Source organism: Ambystoma mexicanum, chromosome 10 (genome assembly GCF_040938575.1).
Source record: "Ambystoma mexicanum isolate Mex_15411 chromosome 10, UKY_AmexF1_1, whole genome shotgun sequence".
Lineage (NCBI taxonomy): Eukaryota > Metazoa > Chordata > Amphibia > Caudata > Ambystomatidae > Ambystoma > Ambystoma mexicanum.
The window spans coordinates 1,505,342,011-1,505,361,921 of NC_090932.1; the positions used below are offsets into that span (position 1 = coordinate 1,505,342,011).

Below are 19,911 nucleotides of genomic sequence, written 5' to 3' on the forward strand. Positions count from 1 at the left end.
TTAAGTTAAGTTTTGTAAGAAAATAATGTTATACTTGCGCAATGCAAGTGTTTTTAACATTATGCATACATGCGTATTTGTAGTGTAGAAACGTCATTCCAGTCTTGCGAGTAAAAGTATAGATGCAGAGTTATTACAGTATACATGAGCAAATTGTTTTCATAAACAGGGTTTGGAATCGCTGCCAGCTATTTAGCTCCTGGTTTTGGTCTACAAGAGGCCGGTTGGCTTGACACCACAGCTATCAGGAACTGCATTCAACTCCTAGACCAACTGATGTCATACAGACATATCTATGTGACAATATCTGTGTGTTTGGGAACGAGCATTAGGACACATCCAGAAGGCATTTAAAGCATAAAGGGTCATCTATGATGCCCAAAATGTAGTAGTTTGCATCGCATATAGAGTTACATTTGCATCATGCTATATAATAGCTCCTGGTTCCCCAGAGGTCGCTCTTGCTTACTGGTTGACAGATAGCCAGAAGCTGCTTTTAGCTCCTGGTAATCAAATCTTTATTTCGATCCCAGATATAACATTAGCATTGTACATTAGGCATGTGTTCACATATGGTGAATTAGCATTTTCCTTTTTGCATGGGTGTGTATATTTGCATACACCTATTTTCCATTACGGATGTGCTTGTATATGTATTCTATTGGTAGTTTACATTTTGCTTGCTTTACTTAATTGTAATTACACATGCGCTTTGTCTATGTATTTTTCCACGTGTGAATGGTGATAAAAAAGCGTTTTATTATTTTTTTTGCATTGAGGGAAAAAGGGCGTTAATAATTGAAGACTCCTGTTTTTTTGGCTGGAGCATTACATTCAGCACTGCTAACCGTTTCAGCATTTGCAAATTTGAATGTGGAATGGCACAGCTATCGCGGTGGAAAATGGAAAGACATAATGGAGAAACGTGTTGTGTATCATGATAGTGACAATTCCAGATGTTCTTTTTAATTCAAGCTCGAGGGAACAATTTGGGATTCCAAAGAGGAACGCAATTAGGTTTTGAAATGAAAAATAACTTGGTACGGCCATCGGGACAGTTTCCTGTAACAAACATTTTATTTTTACGCTTGGCAACACATCGTACTTCGGCAGGTGGAAATGCGAATCATCGAAAAAAAAATCATGTCCATAATAATGTAAATAGAAATATATATACATTTGCAGTTGAACATTGCCTATATTGTATAATTCACTGCCACATCAAAAGTCAAAATAAAGTTAGTTTTAGTGTTGATGGAGTACATTTAATCAATTAGGGGAATAGTTTATTTTTAGCCAATGTTATTGAAGGGCTCTATAATATATTGCAGCAAGGGGCTGATTTACTATTGATAGTATATACAGCATGGTTATTGTTTTTGTGTTGATAAATCATGTATTTTCTTCCTTCAGTGTATGTTCCAGATGTGTACATAGTGGAGGGGAGTGCGATTGTTGTGTGGTCATAATAATGTTGGTTGCATACTGTTGTTGAATTATGCATTTCCGTGCTCGATTGTATGCTCATAATGTGTACGCAGTGGCGGTAAGTGCATATGTTGTTTGTGGTCAGGATAATGGTGGCTGCATATTGTTGCTTGAATTATGCATTTCCTTGCTAGAGTAAGTTTGAAATGTGTACGCAGTATTTCAAGATACTGCTTTGGGCCACATTCCTTTCCCAGATTGGCCTGGCGATCAGCTGAAATGCACTTGGAATTTAATCTGGGAACACACGCAAAGTGCAACACTAAGTGTACTGCAGTCGGCAGCACTCTTTGCTCTGTGTGTTTCAAGATACTGCTTTGGGCTATGATACTTTCTTGGACTCGCTTGACGATCAGCTGACCTACGCTTGTATTTGATTTGGGAATGTGCGCGGAGCACACGCGCAAAGTGCACCTCAAAATGTACTGCAGTCATTTTGGGGCTTGGTGTGCGTGCTAACCAGCTACCCTACTGTGACTTTCCAAGCATAAGCTTTATCGAAGTCGATCAAATGCTGCCTATAATTTACATAGTAAATCCTGATCGAACAGTGGGAATACTGCAGAAGCTTTAGTTGAACGCAATACTTTGGCTACATCCCTGAACGTGCTTAGTCCAAAACTCAAGGATACTTTGCAAAAGGGACTGCTACAAGCAAGTGTACTGTGGTAACAGGGATGAGGGACTTTTGAATTCCTCTTTACTGCCATAAATTGACAACAATTTCCTCCTTAATTTGTGTTATAGTTTGCAGAAAGATGCAAATGTAGGGACAGCCCATACCACTATGATGCAATCTAATGTGGTACAATGGAAGGTAGTAACCTTGATGTTTCGAATATTAGTGAGTCTCCAAAGCTTTTTAACACAGGATCTGAGGCAGCTACTTGGTGCAGCCTCCTTCGGACTGCTTCATAAATCTAAATGCTTTTAATCCGCGATTGACAGCACTTCAAAGCTGGATTAACATATGTAACAATATTAACATGTGCAAAAAGACCAACACACCCTGTTGCGCAACATCAAGTGTCTCCTCATTGACACTACGCACATGCCGGGTGAGGGGTCTTTTGAATCAGAATTTTATAGCGCCACCCGAGGTCGTCCCACTGGAGGAGAGTTTACTAACAGTATTGGGTACGCCTAGTACAGTTATCCACTCCAAGAGCAACGCAGCTCAAGGTGTGCAAGATGTATCCATCCTGTTGGACCCTTACAATGTCAGTACTATCCCATCTGCTTCTAATTAAATGAATGAGGCCAGCCCCACTGCCACCTTGGTTGAGATCATAAATGCCAATTCCACCAGTGAATTGTCTGAGAAGCAAGCGAAGAAGACCATCTGGACAATCTGGAGCCTGTTACTAGAAAGATAAGAACTAACCAGGATCTGAAGCAGGGGTGCTTATTAGCACCACTCCTGTTCAATCTGTACATCGCTGATCTCCCAGAAAGACTTATCATTTCCCCCAGGATTATAAGCACACACGTTAGGTGGTTGGGTTATGCGGAGGACATTGTCCTTTTAGACCATAATCCATTAGGGATCAAAAGATCATTAGCAGATATTTTCTTCACAGCACAACCTAACCACCAACCTGTCGAAAACCAAAATAATGTATTTTGTCAAGAAGAAAACCTGCCCTTCTTTAGATTGGCCTTTTAATAATACCAAATTAGAAAGCACCGGTTCCTATGTATATATGTGCACGCTCTTTCACAACACACACAGTCATTTGGGAGCATACAGCTACTAAAGTCCTGATGAAATTGGGTGCTCTCAGGAATTTGACAAGACGTTTTGAGGTTTTTGTTTGAAAGCTACCATCCAAGTGGTTTGTAGTAGTGTGGTATCGTAGCAGTCTGGTCCCCACAATGCTGTACAGAATGTGTGCTGGTTTGGTGACATACTAGAAGTAGCCTTGATTCGATTGAAGCCATCTTTAGTAGAAAGATATTAAGACTTTCTAATGCAGTTCCTATATTGGTCAATCATTGGACTAGGTTTGGGCATTCCGGATTTGTTTTTAATGGCTATGTTAAAGGAAGACACCATCTACATAAAAATCTATTAACCATTTTGTTTGGGTTAAGTTCATCCAATGACAGTGGTAACTAGGTGTGGCTGGAAATAATTGACAAACGTTTAATTTCATTTGTGGACTGGTGCGTAAATTGGCGCTGAACAAAAAGTCTACAAAGGTTCTTGTAAGTCACACCTATTATAATGGTCAGCCCAAGCCTGATCTTCCAAGGTTTCTGTGCCCTAAATAATCTCAATCAACCACCATGTATGGCCATTATTGACCCTAGGATCGGTCTTCCTCTTGACAAGAGACACTGCTGAATTTGTGATCAAAACAAAGTGCAAGAGACTGTTAGGCACCTATTGTTGGAATGCCCTCGAATTAATAACATTAGACACCTTTATCTTGAGCAGTTTTTGCACTGTTCCTCTTTCATTAACAGATGTTTTTTGGGTACGCTGTATCTAAGGCACTCAGGTAGCCTTGGTCATAGCATTGATGAAGTTGTGGACTATCATAGAAACAGAATTGGCAAGACAGAAAACCTGTTCTGATTTGGCCAAGGGTCCCTAGCCACTTACTTGTTTTAATTTAACCTATTTGTTTTAATTTTAGAACTCAGTGTTATAGATACAGAAGGGGACTGATGTTAGATTTGTTAGGATATCAAAATAAATAAACTATTTGAGCATATTCATGTATTTTCTTCTGCATTATTGTGCTGGTTTGTCTTCCCTCTTTTCCTTTTAATGTTTAGTAACTAATGTGTGAAAAGTTTAAAATTAAACTATTAACACTTTTCACAATACATTTTGTTTTTTTAAAGTGTACGCAGTGCAGTTGAGTGCGTTTCTTGTGTGATGCAATGATAATGTTGGCTGCATATTGTTACTTGAATTATCCATTTCATTGATTGTGTCTATATTTGTAATGTGTAAGCATTGCGGGTGAGTGTGTATGCTGGGTGTGGTCATAGCCTATATGCGTATGGTTGGTGTGTATTTTTAACTTATTTTGTATTTATTCCCGTGAAAACCTTGGTTGTAATTCCAGATGTGTCATATATAATTTTGTTAATATTTCAAAATTGGCCAAGTCTATTTTCAATTTTAGTTTCAGTGCCCCAAATCCAGCCAACATCTAGGTACCTGCAAAACATTAGGCAAATCGAAGCAACCAATTTTAAGAGATTCGGGCCACAAATTATTATTTTTTTCCTATAGGCAACCCCCATGTTAAAAGCTGTTCAAAACACAAGCAAAGTAAACATTTCTTAAACTATTAAGTTGTTCATGTATAAAAACACAGATTTCTGAAGTACAAGACACACCTTAAGGAGAAATTAGCCTACAAGGGTTAAGGCTCAAAGATCTGTGTTGCAGAATCGATGGGCGAAAGGACAGGGACCCCTGAGCTTGCTTGGTGTAACAGAGAAGGAAATTACTTCTAATTGTATTTCATAACTTTTTTTTTATAATTGTTTAAACGATGTTGGTTTAGAATACACATTTTGCCAACCATAACACAATCTTATTCAAAGCCTAAGTATTTCTATCATCCCCACAAACTCAATGACAGAAGGACAAGAATTATGCAGCAAAACGTAAGGCCTGTAGCTTCATTGGCCTGTCCAGATGTGGCTGTCGGGTTTAAAGTCGGTCTCTAATCTCAAATATGTTTGCCTGGAAAGTGTCTCATCATCCAATCTGCATTGGCATTTCTTTTGACAACACAGGGTGAAGATTCTCCCCTCTAAAAAGAAAAACCTTCTACTTAAGGATTGTTTTAAAGTGGTGCTTGCAATTATAAAGCAGCATGGCACAGGTGCATAATACAAGATCATCCATCACAACAATGCTGCAGGTAATAACGGAAAGCCTCCACCACAAAATATGCTGTCAAACAGGAGAGACATCACCTGAGGGAGGCATCAAAGTTGAGCAACTTGAATCCGAGCATCAAAACAATGTACGCTATGCCAGAAAGTGCAACAGATTGCAATTCCATGAAGATTCCTTTTTAACTGGAGTTGTCATTCAATACAAAAATAAATCAATACATTTCAATATACAATTGTTGCGCTTACCGGTTCGATGGTTCACCTTCATTGGCCTCATCTGCTTCAGAGGAAACAGAGGTTGCCTGTGCTTCTTGAGCAAGTGGATTACTGTTTGCCTGAGAAGGCTGTAAGGTCCAACCATCTTTCCCTGTAGCGTGCATATTTTCACATTTGTCAAATGTTAATCTGAAACCAGTACTTCCATGCTCTTTAGAAGTGTTCACAGCAGGTGCCAAGCCATGGCCAACCTGAACTTTTTCTAGATTAGGCTGAGGTAAGGACATTGTGCCGTATCCACTGGTTGCTGAAATACTGTCATCAAAACTCTCCTGCATTTTTTCACCCACTCCAGATTCACAGGAGCTGCTACACTGATTGGCAATTGCTTTATTTCCTTCAAAGGATCCCGAATGCTGTCCTGCAGGCATTCCCCAAACAGTCATATTGCTTGCAAGCTTGATTGAAGAATCCCCGGCAGAGGATCTACAGGGGGATTTGCTGCTCTGCAGCGTTACTAAATGCTTTATTTCATCTTGTATGAGCTGGAAAGTAAGAAGAAACATTGAATGTTCAGAATCAGACCTCTCAGTAGCGTGAGTTTAATATTTGATAATCACCCACTGGATCCAATTCAGTGTAAAGGAAAGAGAAAATATAAAATCAAAATATAAGAGGCTGTTTCAGAACTCCCCAATTTAAAAAGATGAAAAGGCTAGTCCAGCCATTAAAACACTTGAATAAATGGACTATTAAAACGCGAATCAAATGTTAGTGAACATAAACGCTAAAATGTAAAATAAATCCTGAATGCTTTTTACCAATAAATGTGTTAGGCAGGATTGTGTACAGTACCCTTTGGGAGACTACAGCAACCCTGACCTCCTGGCAATAGGAACCCAACCTTTGGTATAAATCTGTACTACACAGGTTGGTAGTGTGGCTGAGCAGCCAGGCTGATCTCAAGAGGCGTCAATGTGAGCAATAGGGTTTTTGCACAGAGATTCACAGAGACAAGTATTCAAATAAACTCTTACACTCAAGGTTTCTTGATTAAACAATTATTAATTTATGTAACAGTCAGTTGAATAAGCCTCCTTTAGAAGGGAGCAATATAAAAGCAACACAAAAATACACTTCAAAATACACACTCTTAGTTTTTCTAAATCAGCACGTATTCATTTCCATTTGGTATGGCACACATATGGTTCCTACACCCTGAGGTGACAAATAACGAGGACACTGTGGACATTAATATATCACTGGTACATTTAGAGCAATACTGAGTTGGTGTCAAAGAAAAGGGTTTGGGAATAAAACAAAGGCTAAACAAATATTCTGAATGCAAAGTAAATGAACCCTTTCCTGGAGGAAAGGTAAAGCACAAAGTCAGAGGTAAGAAGAGCCTATCAGGGTGCAAGGCCAGCCAATGTTAATTGAGCAAAAGTCTAGGTGAGTTGAAGCACTTCGGGTGGGTAAGTAAAGGTCTTGCACAATGTTTCAGAGGTCTTTGTAGAAATGTTAATGTTAAAGGATATTTGTATCACGCACTATCACCACCGGAGTGGTCCCCTGGCGCTCTGGCGGTTCTGAAAGAAAGGAGGGGTGGGGAGAGTTAGTGGGCACGAGCTGGAGAAGTGCAAGAGAGCAGTGATGTGCTGTTGGCGGCCTCAACCCGGAATTCTGTTGGCTGGGCTTGGGGTGTTATACTGTCGGAGGGCGTTGTGTTCTGCTGTGCGGGTCTATGAGTGCTTTGTTTGTTGTTGCAGTGTGGTGAAGTTTGTGTGGATTGCTGTGTTGTAAGTTTGTTGTTGTGTTTGGTTAGAATTTGAGAGGTGTATGCAGAGGGTGAAGTTGTTAGTGGGTTGGTTAGTCGGCATTCATGGCTTGAAGTGAGGCGCAAATTCCGTATTTCTAATCAGGTGGGGTGTTAGGGGTCTCTGTGTTATTGTCCAGCTCGGGGGCTGTATGACACCCATGGTTCCTTTCCAGTATGGTATCCGTTCATATGCATACCTTGCCCAGGTTGGGCAACCGGCTGCCTACGTGGCCCCCGTGTTAGGGAGAATTCTCTGTAAAGGCTAATTTCCCAAACCTAGCGAGTCCCCCAGCAGCTTTGCTGGATTTTTGGGGTTTATTTTTTTTCCTCTTGCTAAGAGTGAGACTCTTTTCCTCCCACTCTTAGACATGATTTGAGGTGTTCCTTTCACTTTGTATGTGTTCTATGGGCTCCTTTACCCCATAGGGCTTCATGTGTTTTTGGTATGTGGGTTACACAGCACCCTCCGTGCCGTAACCCAGGGGTGTCGTAGCAACCCCCAAACATAGACTCCATACCCTGGGACTGACTACTGTCTCCCAGGGCATGTAAAGTCACCATTGGCTTTACTAGTCTCAAATTATGAACAGAACCAGTACAAACCATCCTATTGTGGACGTACTGGTCGGGGCAATTCGATTGCCCCGGGGTCTGTTGTTCGAGGGGGCACTGTCCAGTCCCCCCCCCGACCGAGTTTTGGCTGGTGGCAGTGGATACTACTTTTTATATTCGACCGCAAATATATTCCTATGGGATTTTCCCATTGTTCGAGGCTACCACTTTTTAATATAGCCTCGAACATACCGCCAGTTTATTAAATGAATATAAATTCACTGGTTGGTAATTTCTGCCGAAACTTGGTTCCAAAATGGCGTTTGTGTTCACTTCTGTGACTCCAACCCAAGTCGAGCCCTTTGTTCCACTTTTTGGCGGGCTTCTCCACAGAAGCCTCCAAAAGTGGTGCCACTCTGTCTGGGTACCACAGGGGGTGTAGGAGGGGGTTTAGGCACGCTGGACTGAGTTGCCTCGGCAACTCAAGTCGCACTCTTGTGTGAATGGCCCAAGTGGTGAGCCGCCCGGCTCACCACTTAGCATGTTTGATTGACAGCTAGGCTGAATGAATGGGGGTTTTCTGCATAAAAGCAGGGCTTTGGGACTGGAACTTCAGAAGTCGCCACAGGACCTAAAGAATCCGAGGAGGGAGAAGCCGAGCCGACCTGCAACGACGACACCACCGGTGGAGCCCTGCTGAACCGTCTCACCACTTTTCCCCGACGACAGAGGAGATCTCCAGCCCGGACAGTCTTCTTCCTTTGACTGGTGGGGATAACCAGTTTGCCCGTCTTTTCGCCTTCCTGGACCATCTCGTGGCCGTCTTGCCCGTGCCAAGCACCCCGGCAACCGGAATACCAAGGATTACCACTACCGCGAAGAAAAGGGTGGTACCTTGTAACTGGGAAACTCTGCGGCTGGTTTCTTCCCTGGCAGTGCAACGACCTTCAGCTTTCCTCCACATCGAGACCTCCTCTTCCTCTGGACAAAACACCGACTTGCACCCGCTGCCAGGCACAACGGCCCCCGCTGGAGCGTTCTTCCCACTCTCAGGTACTGTGTCCCGCCTGGCTTCCCTTGCGACAGATCGTTCGTGGTGACAGTAAATCCTCGACTTTCTACCCTGGTCTAGCCTGGGACCTGTTAACTAACTTTTCCTGACTTGATCTCAATCTTTTGCGAACTTTCTAACCCCACTGTGTGATCCTGGACACATTTTGCTTGCTCTCTATAAGAGTGGGTCTGGCGTTTGAACTTCCTTGCTCCCCAGTAGACTTTGCCTAATCTGCCTCACTGTGGCTCTTTGAAAAGTATTGAAATTTGTGTGCTTTCATAACTCTGTCTTTTTCCCTCCCTTTTTAATAACTTATTAGAGTGCCATCTTATGTTAAGTGCTCACCTCTGTCTAAAAATAAGTGGTGTTTCTCACTAAGACTTGTCTAATAAGTAATCAGGGTTGTATATATATATATGATAGTGACTGTGTGTTGAATTTACTTACCTCTTTTTGTGCTAGTGTAATTTACAAGTGTGTCTTTAAATAAATAATTATATACTTTTACACCAAAGCTCTGGTCAGTGTTTGCTTGTGCTACTGTATCTCGGTACCTATTGTGTATACACTATATACTGCCCAACTCCTCTTGAGAGAGGTCTGACTGCTCAGCCACAGCTACCAGGTAAATCTGGGTGGTACAGACTGCTACCAATTGTGTTTACTGCCAACCACCTGTAGTCCTAAATCTTTTGCAGTGGTCCCCAAGGGAACTGCACAAGTTTCTGCTTAACACCCCGCTTGTGTGCGGGGCGGGACGGCTTTAGTCCGTCCCTTGCAATCTAGCCCAGAAAGCATTCCTAATCTAGTAGGAGGTTGGCATCAGTAGGCCCGGGTTTACTACCTCCATGTGTTGAGGCCTGCTCGGCATTCAGCATGTTATTTGGTTGCTCATTCAAGTTACTGCTTCTACCCCCTTCGGTGTGTCGAAATGCTAACACTTGAACTTATGCCTAGGGACGGTGTCTGCCTGCGTTCACCACTCTCTTTGGTCCATGCCCCTGCCAATATCTATAGCTTAATTAGTGTGGCAAGTGCTAATCTTCACCCAACTTTATAGCGGTATGATCTATTGTAGCATTTATTGAGTGGGTGAAGGTTGTTCGCTGGGAGTTGGCTAGGGGCACTGGATTCTGTTCTTATGGGTGTAGTTTGTGTCCTATTAGACCTAATGTTGTCTCTCTTTTTGTAGCAGGAGTTTCTTTATTTGGCTTTAGATGTTGTCATTGTCGTCCTATATTTGTCATCCTTTCCATTGTGTTTCACGTTTGGTGGTTTTGGTTTCTCAGTTTGCATCTGTGATGTTGAAGAGCCAGGTTTTTATTGATTTCCTGAATTGTAAGTGGTCTGTGATATTTCTTATTTCTTTCGGATGTTGTTCCAGGTTTTTGCGGCTAAGTGGGAGAATGAGGAGCCCCCAAGTTTTTTCTCTAGGTATGGTTTTTCTTCCAGACGGATTTCAGTGCTTGATCTGAGGAGTCTCGTTGGCTTGTCGATTGTTAGTTTCTTTGCAGGAATTCAGCTCCTTGTCCGCTGATTGCCCTGTGAGTTATGCACATTGTTTTGAAGGTGATGCGATGTTTAAATGGGAGCCAATGTAGTGTTTTTAGGGCTGGAGTGATGTGGTCTCTTCTGGATAGTTCGAGGAGGAGTCTGGCTGCTGCATTTTGGATCCATTGTAGTTTCCTCAGGAGGTATTCTGCTATTCTAAGATAGAGGCTGTTTGCATAGTCGATTCTTGACATGATTAGGGCGGCGATTGAGAGTGTTTTGTGGGTGAAGGAGAGGAAAGGTAAGATTCTTCTTGCCGTGTGAAGACGGAAGAAGCATTTCTAAATTATTGCATTGATTTGTGGTTCTAAGGTTAGGGTGTTGTGCATCAAGACTCCCAGATTTTTTACTACCTTAGTTGGAGTTGGTGCGGTCCCCATTTCTGTTGGCCATGGAATATAGGTGGTGTTCTCTTCATTTTTGGATATAATCATGATTTCTGTTCCGGGGTTGATTTTCAAGCTATTGGCATTCATCCAATTAAAGACTTCTTTCAGACACTCGATCAGGGTTGAATCATCGGCTTGATTGTCTTCGATTTTGTAGATGATTTGAGTGTCATCTGCGTAGTTGTAGCATGTAATGTATTTTTTGAAGATTCTGATTAGTGCAGTTTGGTAGATGTTGAAGTACAGTGGTGATAGTGAGGACCCTTGTGGTACTCCAGTCATTGACTTTTGGTGTGGATTTGAAGGGTTTTAACCAGACGGTTTCTGTTCTGTCTGCTAGGAAAGATTTAGTTCAGAGTAGTGCTATGTCTGTTATGCCTATGTCTACTGGTCTTTTGGTTAGGGTGTCATGGTTAACTGTGTCAAAGTCTACGGGGAGAACGATTAGAATCAGGGCTGAGGTTGTGTCGGAGTCAGCGTTTGTTTTTAGGTCGTCCCAGATGGACAATAGTGCTGTTACTGTTCCTCTTGCAGGTCTAAAGCCGACTTGTGCTGGGTTCAGCAGGTGATTTTTTTTTCCACGTGTTCGTAGGTTTCCAGGAGTTTTGCTGTGTAGGGAATGTTTGAGATCGGCCTGTAGTTTGAGGTCTTCTACGTCGCCACTTGTGTTTTTTAAGAGTGGTTTGATATATGCTGATTTGAATGATTTTGGTACGGTTCCTGTTGCTAGTGAGAGGTTCAGCAGGTTTCTGTAATCTGATGGTGTTCGTTGTGCGCAGATTGATTTGTAGACGTCAGGTGGGCACGGATCCAGGGTGAACCTGATTTCTTGCATTGTTTTACCAGCAAGACTAAAGCCTCTGCCAATATTTCAGGAAACCTTTGGAGTTTGTGTTGTGGTTCTGTGTTAGGGTCGGTTTGTTGGAGGTTGTGGTTAATTGGTCGGTTTTGTATGATTTGTCGGATGTCATTGATTTTGTTCTTGAAGTGGTCACCAGGTCGTTGCAAAGTTTCTGAGAGGGGGTTGGGGTGTTGTTGCAGCCTGGTGAGTTTCTTATTTCTTTGATGATGTTGAACATTTCTTTTTGTGAGTTTGTCGCATTGGTGATTCTGTCGTCATAATGCCTTCTCTTTGCTTTTTGTATTTCCTTCTTGTATGCTCGGATTTGTTTCTGGAACTTTTTTTTTTCCTCTGGGCTGTATTCTTTCCTCCATTCCAGCTCCATTTTCTTGTTTTTTTTCCATGGTGCTTAGTAGCGGTGTGAACCATTTTGCCATTGTTCTTTTTTTGATGGGGTGAATGGTTTTTCCCAGGGTGATCTTTTCGATTGTATCAGCGATCCACTTGTGTAGCAGCTCCGCTTTCCCATCTAGGACATCCAGCTCTAGTTCTGTAATTGAGTGTTTGTTCATCTCCAGTTGTTCAAAGAGGTTGCTTGTTTTTACGGTTTTCCAGTTTCTTTTTGTGGTGGTTGCGGGTTTTGGGGTCCTGGATGCAGAGTGGAGTTGGTAGTCTGATGATGAAAGGGATGATGAGATGGTCGCTCCACAGTATTTTTATCAGTGGTGCCAGGGTGATGAGTTTTTCCTGGGCGAAGATTGCGTCAAGGGTGTGTCCTGCCGAGTGTGTTGCTCCCTTGACCAGCTGTCGTAGTTTCATGGTTGTCAGTTGTCCGGTCAGTGAGATTTGGGAGTTGGCGTGTCTTGCTTCAAACCAGATGTTGAAATCTCCCAGTATAATTAGATGTTCATGCTTGATGGCTATGTTGGTGATGGCTTCTATGAAGTTATCGACGAAGGTTGCTTCATATGACGGTGGTCTGTAAACCAGGATGAATGTGATCTTGGTTTTTGGGTTCGCTGATAGGTGTATGACCATGGTTTCGCAGTTGATGATGTTGAGAGGGTCGTCCGTTTTTATTTTTAGGTGTTCTTTGAATGCTATCGCGAGACCTCCTTTTTTATATGTTTCCCGTTTATTTGAAGGCATCTGAAGTTGGCTGGGAGGCGGCTTTGGAGTGTGATTTTATAGTTGTCGTCCAGCCATGTTTCTGTGATGAATAGGATGTCAATGCCGTTGTCATCGAGGAGGTCAAAGATCTCTGTTGAATGTTTTGAAATGGATCTTGCATTTAATAGATTGCAGTGGAGTTTAGAGGTGTGGTTTGGTTTGGTCTTTATTGTTGGGGTCGTCTTCTGATCGGTGTTGGGGTTTCTTTTAAGGTTGATCTCTATTTGAGGTGTTGGTATAGGTGTGTTTGTGTCTTCAAAGAGTTCTTCTATGTTCAGTCTTGGGTTTGCTTTCCTCAGATTCTTCTTCCAAAAATTGTGGGTGTCGTGTGGAAGTTACTCTTGATTTGGTGATGTAGGGTGTTATTGCGTCAATTATGTTTTTGTTATTTCTGGCATTGTCTGATCTTCTGCACGGTTGTGTTCGGTTGTCTGCTGTTGCTGAGACTCGCATTGGGTTGGTTCGTTCTGGTGACTGGTTTTTTGCGAGGTATGGAGTTAAGTAGAGGGATTTTTCTCTTCTCTCAGCATTGGTTCGAGTGTTGTTCCTGTGATTCGGAGTTTTTCTGCAGTTGCACGTCTTTGTTGTTCCGGTGTGTTTGTTCTTTCTGCCCTTTTTCTTCCACTCGGTACTGGCCGTTTGCTAGGCATTTTGGATCGAGGGCTGTTGTGGTCTTTATTTATTTGTTTTGCTTTGGTCTGGTGGTCTTGTGGTGTAGTACTCGGTGAGGGCGATTGTCCGCTATAGGTTCAGGTAATGTCTGTTGGTGGTCGGCAGCTGGTATTGCCGACTTCTTTAGTCAGTGTTTTGAGTAAGGTAGGGGAATTTAGTTAGTATTGTATCGTTGGGTTAATGTTGGCTGACCTTAAAACGAGTCTCCCTGGATGAGGTTCACTGCGGTGAGCCCAGTGTGTGGAGTTGGGAGGGTAGCTAGTTGTTGTACAAGTGAGCTAATGGTTTTAATGCTAACAGCTAGATTAGCGAGCCTCGCACGGTGGGAGAAAGGGCCGCGTCCAGTTGATGGTAAGATCCTAGACACAGGTGATGAATTACAATTCTATTAAACAGGTGAAAGAGTACAATTATAAGCACAGCGAAATGTGAGAGTCCTGTATAGTGGGAGAGAGGCCCAAGCTGAACAGGTGAAAGATTCCAATTCTAAACACAGGTGAAAGAGTACAATTCTAAACAGCTATATACAAGAGTCCTGTATAGTGGGAGAGAGGCCTACGCCTAACAGGTGAAGGAGTACAATTCTAAACACAGCCAGATCTGAGAGTCAAGTACAGTGGGAGAGAGGCCCATGCCCAGCAGGTGAGAGAGTACAATTCTAAATACAGGTACACAGGTGAAAGAGTACCATTCTAAACACGGCTAAGTGTGAGAGTCCTGTATAGTGGGAGAGAGGCCTATGTCTAACAGGTGAAAGAGTACAATTCCAGACACGGCTAAGTGTGAGAGTCCTGTATAGTGGGAGAGATGCCTGCCTATGCCTAGCAGGTGAGAGAGTACAATTCTAAATACAGGTACACAGGTGAAAGAGTACAATTCTAAACACGGCTAGGTGTGAGAATCCTGTATAGCTGGAGAGAAGCCTATACCTAGCAGGTGAAAGAGTACATTTCTAAACGAGAGTACAGTTCAAATGGGTGCTATACTAGACATCCCTGTGCTTAATAGTGTGAAGTTAAGCTTCACACTATTAAGCACAGTGTGACCTGCCTTTAGACCCCCCCCTTCTCTAACGACCCAGAAACCCTCGCTCAGAAATATGACACCGCCATCACTGCAGCAATCAACTCCATCGCCCTACTCAAACCACGTAAAACCAAGCCCACCAGCCACACCAATGCTTGGTTCACCCAAGACCTCCTCAAACTCCGTACAGACAAACGCGCAGCACTAACACACTGGCAGACCTCCCTCGATGATAAAGACAAACTAGACTTCAAATCACGCTCAAAAGAATATAAGAAAGCCATCATCCAAGCCAAAGCCAAATCATTTGAAACTAGAATCTCGGATGCAAAATCCAACACCAGAGAAATGTTCTCCATATTCAGAAAACTTGGGACCCCGACACCCACACCTTCACCAAAGATAAGGCATGGTGAGATGACATCCAAACAGCCATGCGCAACAAGCTTAACTCACTTCAAACTAAAATTATGAACACCAAACTTGCACTCCCCAGCTCTCCCACTCCCGCCCCATCCTCCCATCAGATGCCTCCCCTACCTTCTCATTCAAGGCCATCCAGGAGCAAGACATGATTAACCTCATGAAAGGTATTAAGCCCTCCAACTGTAAGGGCGACCCCTGCCACGCTGCTATTATCAAGGACTGTGCAGACACCTTTGCACCATTTCTAACAGCCTTTGTTAACGTCTCCTTCACCACAGGGAAAGTCCCCTCATGCTTCAAGGAAGCATTGGTTCGGCCTCTCATTAAAAAAAAAAAAAACACACACACTTGACCCCACCTCACCTAACAATTACAGGCCCATTACCAACATCCTGTTTTTACTCAAGATTCTGGACAAAGCAGACCCAGAGCAATGCCAGTGGTTCAGATTCATTCAGAGCCTTCCACTCATCACTTTTGTGCTTATTTAGGTATAATCGTTCAGAGATTGGCCGCAAACGTGATATTGCTCCTACATAAGGGGCAGTGTGTGGAGACTGGGAAACATAATATATGGATTGATAAGGCTATAATGGTAGCGATTAAGCAGATTCTCAAGGTCTTGAAGACCAGGAAGAAACCTAATTTAGAAGATTGGCATTGCAGATTTTGTCTAAATATGAAAAGATTTTGTTAGTAGACAAGGACAGGGAAGATGATCATCTCTCGTTATGGGGCTCCTTTAATGCCTTATATGGCTGATAAACTAGTATGGTGGAGGAAGGGAGGGTTAGGAGTGAAAATTTGTTATCTTTTTTATTTTCTTCTCTTTCCTCTTATTGATGTATTGTATGTCTGTGTGGATTATCATGTTTCTTTTCTTCTACTATTCACATAGGATGACAACATGCTGATGATGTGGGTATAAGTGAGTTTGGGATTTAGTTAAATGATGTTGTTGTTTAGATATTATATTATAGGATGTTATTGATTGTAATAGTTTGTTTGTTATATTACTGGAACCTGTGTGATGAATATGTAGTTTGATGAAAACTCTAATAAAGATATTATAAAAAAAAATATTAAAAATGAAAGGTCAGGCATACCCCTGGAGGATGGTAAACCAAAGGACCTTAGGCCTGGGAGAACACAGTTGGGTTGTCCACCCCAATGTGTCTCAGAAAACTGATCAGAGGAGTCCGATTCAACACAGAAAGCACACAGGTGAGTACCTAGAAGTGGGACAGTACCTTTTCATGAAAAAAGAAGATGTCATGTGTGGGTCCCCAGGTGAGGAGACAGCAACTCCTGTTAGGTTTCTTGGCCTAGAGGCTGAAAAAGGAACTTTTGGCAGGAGCAGACGGTCAACGTCTTGCGATGGGATGCCCACCAGACGATCATCACTATATTGGCTCGTTGGGACTGTACCCAGGCTTCGGTTCAGCGACGGTTGTCACCCGGCAGACTTCCCGCCATTTCTCAGTCCCCAACTTGGACGGGGAAATGTCTCAGAGCGGGAAAGAGGCACTGTAGGCCCAGAAGAATGCCCACAAGGTTCCACACAAAACTGTGCTTCAGGAGACGATGCACAGCAAATTGGTCCAGGCCCCAGGGTATTGGGGAAATGCAGCCCAGGACAGTTGCAGCTCTTCAAGGGACAGCTCAAAATCCAGATGGTCTCGCAACTGGTTTGGGGTTGAGTGCCCGAAGCGGAAATGTTCGAGGGAGAAAAGACCGAAGATAATTTTTTCAAAATAATCTTTGGTCTTTTCTCCCCTGATCATTACCGACTTACCCAAACCCCTACCCACACACCAACACACCCCAACCCACTACTTACCTTGCATTCTGTCTCGCTCTCGTGATCGGGTAACGGCGCTGCAGGGTCCTTTCCGTCGGGTCAGCTGCGGGAGTGTCCCCCGCAACCCCCACTCACTATACTGACTCACTATACTGTATGGTATAGTGAGTAGGGTGTTGCAGGGAGCACCCCTGCAGCCTTTTTCTTTTGGAGGACTGCAGGACTGCTGCGGGGGAAACTGCTGCACCCCCCAATCACAGTATAGTGAGCAGGGGTCGCGTGGAACCCCCACAGCCCCCGCTCACAGTATAGTGAGCAAAAGTGTGGGGGACACCCCTGCAGCCCCAGCACCGAATGTGTGATCTGGTCGAATTTTACAGCTGTCCGGAATTTTCGAACGGCTGAAAATCGGCCAAATCACGCATTCAGACATGTTTTTTTTCTGTCATTTGGGCCTAAACGTGGTCCTGCCAGTCCAGGGGAGGAAGTCATCTGGTTTGGATCTTCCCTTTCGATCAGAAAAGGAGGTTGGAGCAGCAGCGGTCACTCAGCAGTCACTGGCGGTCCCTGGAGATCGCTGCAGACATCCTTCTTCCTTTGATTCTTCGTTCCATGGGTCGACTGACTCTTTCTGCTCCAGGACCCTCGCCATTATGCAGGAACCCAGCCAATCAGCAGTCATGCCACATTCAAACTTTGAGTGGATGGCTGTCCCAAGGCTACAGCCAGCCTCCCCGTCAGAACTGGATTCAAGCAGACATACTGGAGGACACATGTCCCTCACTGCAGCTGCGTCAACAGCCTGCGTGTATGTTTCACTAAAAATAGGTAGAAAACATCCACTGCCACTAGCCACTGTCACTAAGTAGAAAGTTACAGGAGAAGTGGAAAAAGGGTTGCATTGTGTTCCCTCTGCACTCCACATAAGGTGTGGTGTGCTGATTCCACAAAATAGGATAGAAAGTATCTCCCTATCCTTGGAAACAGTAGTTCTCACAAGGCAAATACAAAGGGAAGCTCACAGAGCACCCTGCAAATACAAAGGGCAGCTCAAAAAGCTCCCAGCAACACTGCACAGAAACCTTAAAAGGCAGAGGAAAACATTACTCCAAAAAGATTGAAAAAGGTCCACAGAGGTAAAGTAAAAGACTGAGTGAGTGGGGGAAAAGAGTTCTCCTGAGTGAGTGGGAACCCAAGTGGGAAGAAATATAAACAAAGAATTAAGGATTGGGGAAAGTCACTCGCGCTCCAACAATAACAGTTGTGGACTTGAACAATTGTTTTGATTGAAAGTATATCACTGTAACAAATCAGAGTATACAGTCATAACATTTTATTTTCAAGGATGAACAGCCGACACGTGTTTCAACCACCTGGTATTTTTTTTTTTTTTTAACAATTTTTATTTTTTTAAACAAACAACACTCCAAACATTACAACCATTTAGGACGTTCGTGATCCATGTTAAGACATTACATTATTTGATGCCCTCTTCCGTCCTCCCCAAAAACTCGAGCCGTCGTTTCCGTGTCATCCACCTGAGCATCTTCAGGTGTCTCAATTATCGTCAACTCATCAGAGTCTTCCGTTTCGTGATTGACCTGGTGGGGGTTTGCCATCGAGGTCACCAGTTGTCTCCAGGCTATCAGGCGGCCTACCTCTTCTTCCCCCCCTCTAGTGACCGCTTCATACCAGTCCGCAGTTTCTGCTTCAGCCCATTTCAGGTGGTCTGCCCACCACATCTCCACTTTAGGCCGGTGGGCCGCTTTCCAGCACATTACAATTCTGCGCTTGGCCAAGATATAGGCCAGATCTTTCATCTTGCTAATATGTTTTAGATTACGTGGCCTAGGGAAGCTCCCAAGCATACATGCCCAAGCAGACCCCACATCAAGCACCACCCCCCGGCTGGCCATTCTCGTCTTCAGTTCTTCCCAGAATCTCTTCACCTCTGGGCAAGCCCAGAACATATGCAACAGCCCAGCCTCCTCCTCCCCGCACCTGGGGCATTTCTGTATAGCCGAGCCACCAAACCTGGCTATTCTGCCGGGGGTCAGGTAAGCTCTGTGGGTGACCACCTGGTTGTTATCAAGGCTCATTAATCAGCCAAGAATGTTTTACTCTTGTAAAGTTTAGAATTCTTATGAACCATGAAATCATTTGCGGCCGATTGCAACCAAGTAGTAGTTGTCAGTCACAAGCACAAATGTTATTTTGATTGTGCACTAGTGTAAACCACTTGGTGTATCCAATAAATTGATGAAGATAGTGCAATAGCAGTTCATACGATATCAAAAGTCAAGTCAAAAATCCATAGGATTTATCCCTTCTATAGTTTCTAGAGCATTTAAGGCTCTACTCCATTCTATCGATCTATTGGACTTGCATATCATCGAGTGTTTGAGACTTTTGATATCATATGGAGTGCTAATGCAATATCTTCATCTCGTTATTGGATATACCAATTGGTTTACAGTAGGAGAACCAGAACTCAGATGATAGCATTTGTACTTGTGGCTGACAAATACTACTCCGTGGCAATCGGCCGCAAATGATTTTGTGGTTCATAAGAATTGTAAACCTTACAAGAGTAAGAACTTCTTGGTTGATTATTGGGCCTTGATAATGATCAGGTGGTCGAAACACGTGTCGGCTGTTCATCCTTGAAAAGTCAATTTGAGAACTGTATACTCTGATTTGTTACAGTGATATACTTTCAAAGCAATTGTTCAAGTCCACAACTGTTGGTGTTTGAGCGCGAGTGACTTTCCCCAATCCTTAATTTTTTGTTCATATTTCGCAAACCTTGTTGGAGGTTTGTTTGAAAAGTGCTTCCCCCTGCCACCAATTCCTTTGAATCAATTGCATATACAAACGTGAGAGTGGTCAAGAGCGCACATGAAAGAGATCAAACCCACACGTTGAATCATTTTGTCAAATGGGAAGAATATAGCACAAAAATAAATTTCTATCTAGCACTTATATACATGCACAGACATACAAAAACAATAAGGTATCTTAAGTGGACACACCCACACT

At 43.2% G+C, this 19,911-nt stretch overlaps 1 protein-coding gene across 3 annotated transcripts in view; it reads right to left on the bottom strand.

Moving 5' to 3' along the window:
- MPHOSPH9 (M-phase phosphoprotein 9) overlaps positions 1-19,911 on the bottom strand; it is a 1,008,430-nt gene that overhangs the window by 876,436 nt on the left and 112,083 nt on the right. For all 3 annotated transcript variants that reach the window (XM_069619661.1, XM_069619663.1, XM_069619662.1), the window contains one exon: positions 5,602-6,116. In XM_069619661.1, coding sequence (XP_069475762.1) covers positions 5,602-6,116 — 515 coding nt within the window. The remainder of the gene's footprint in view (positions 1-5,601; positions 6,117-19,911) is intronic.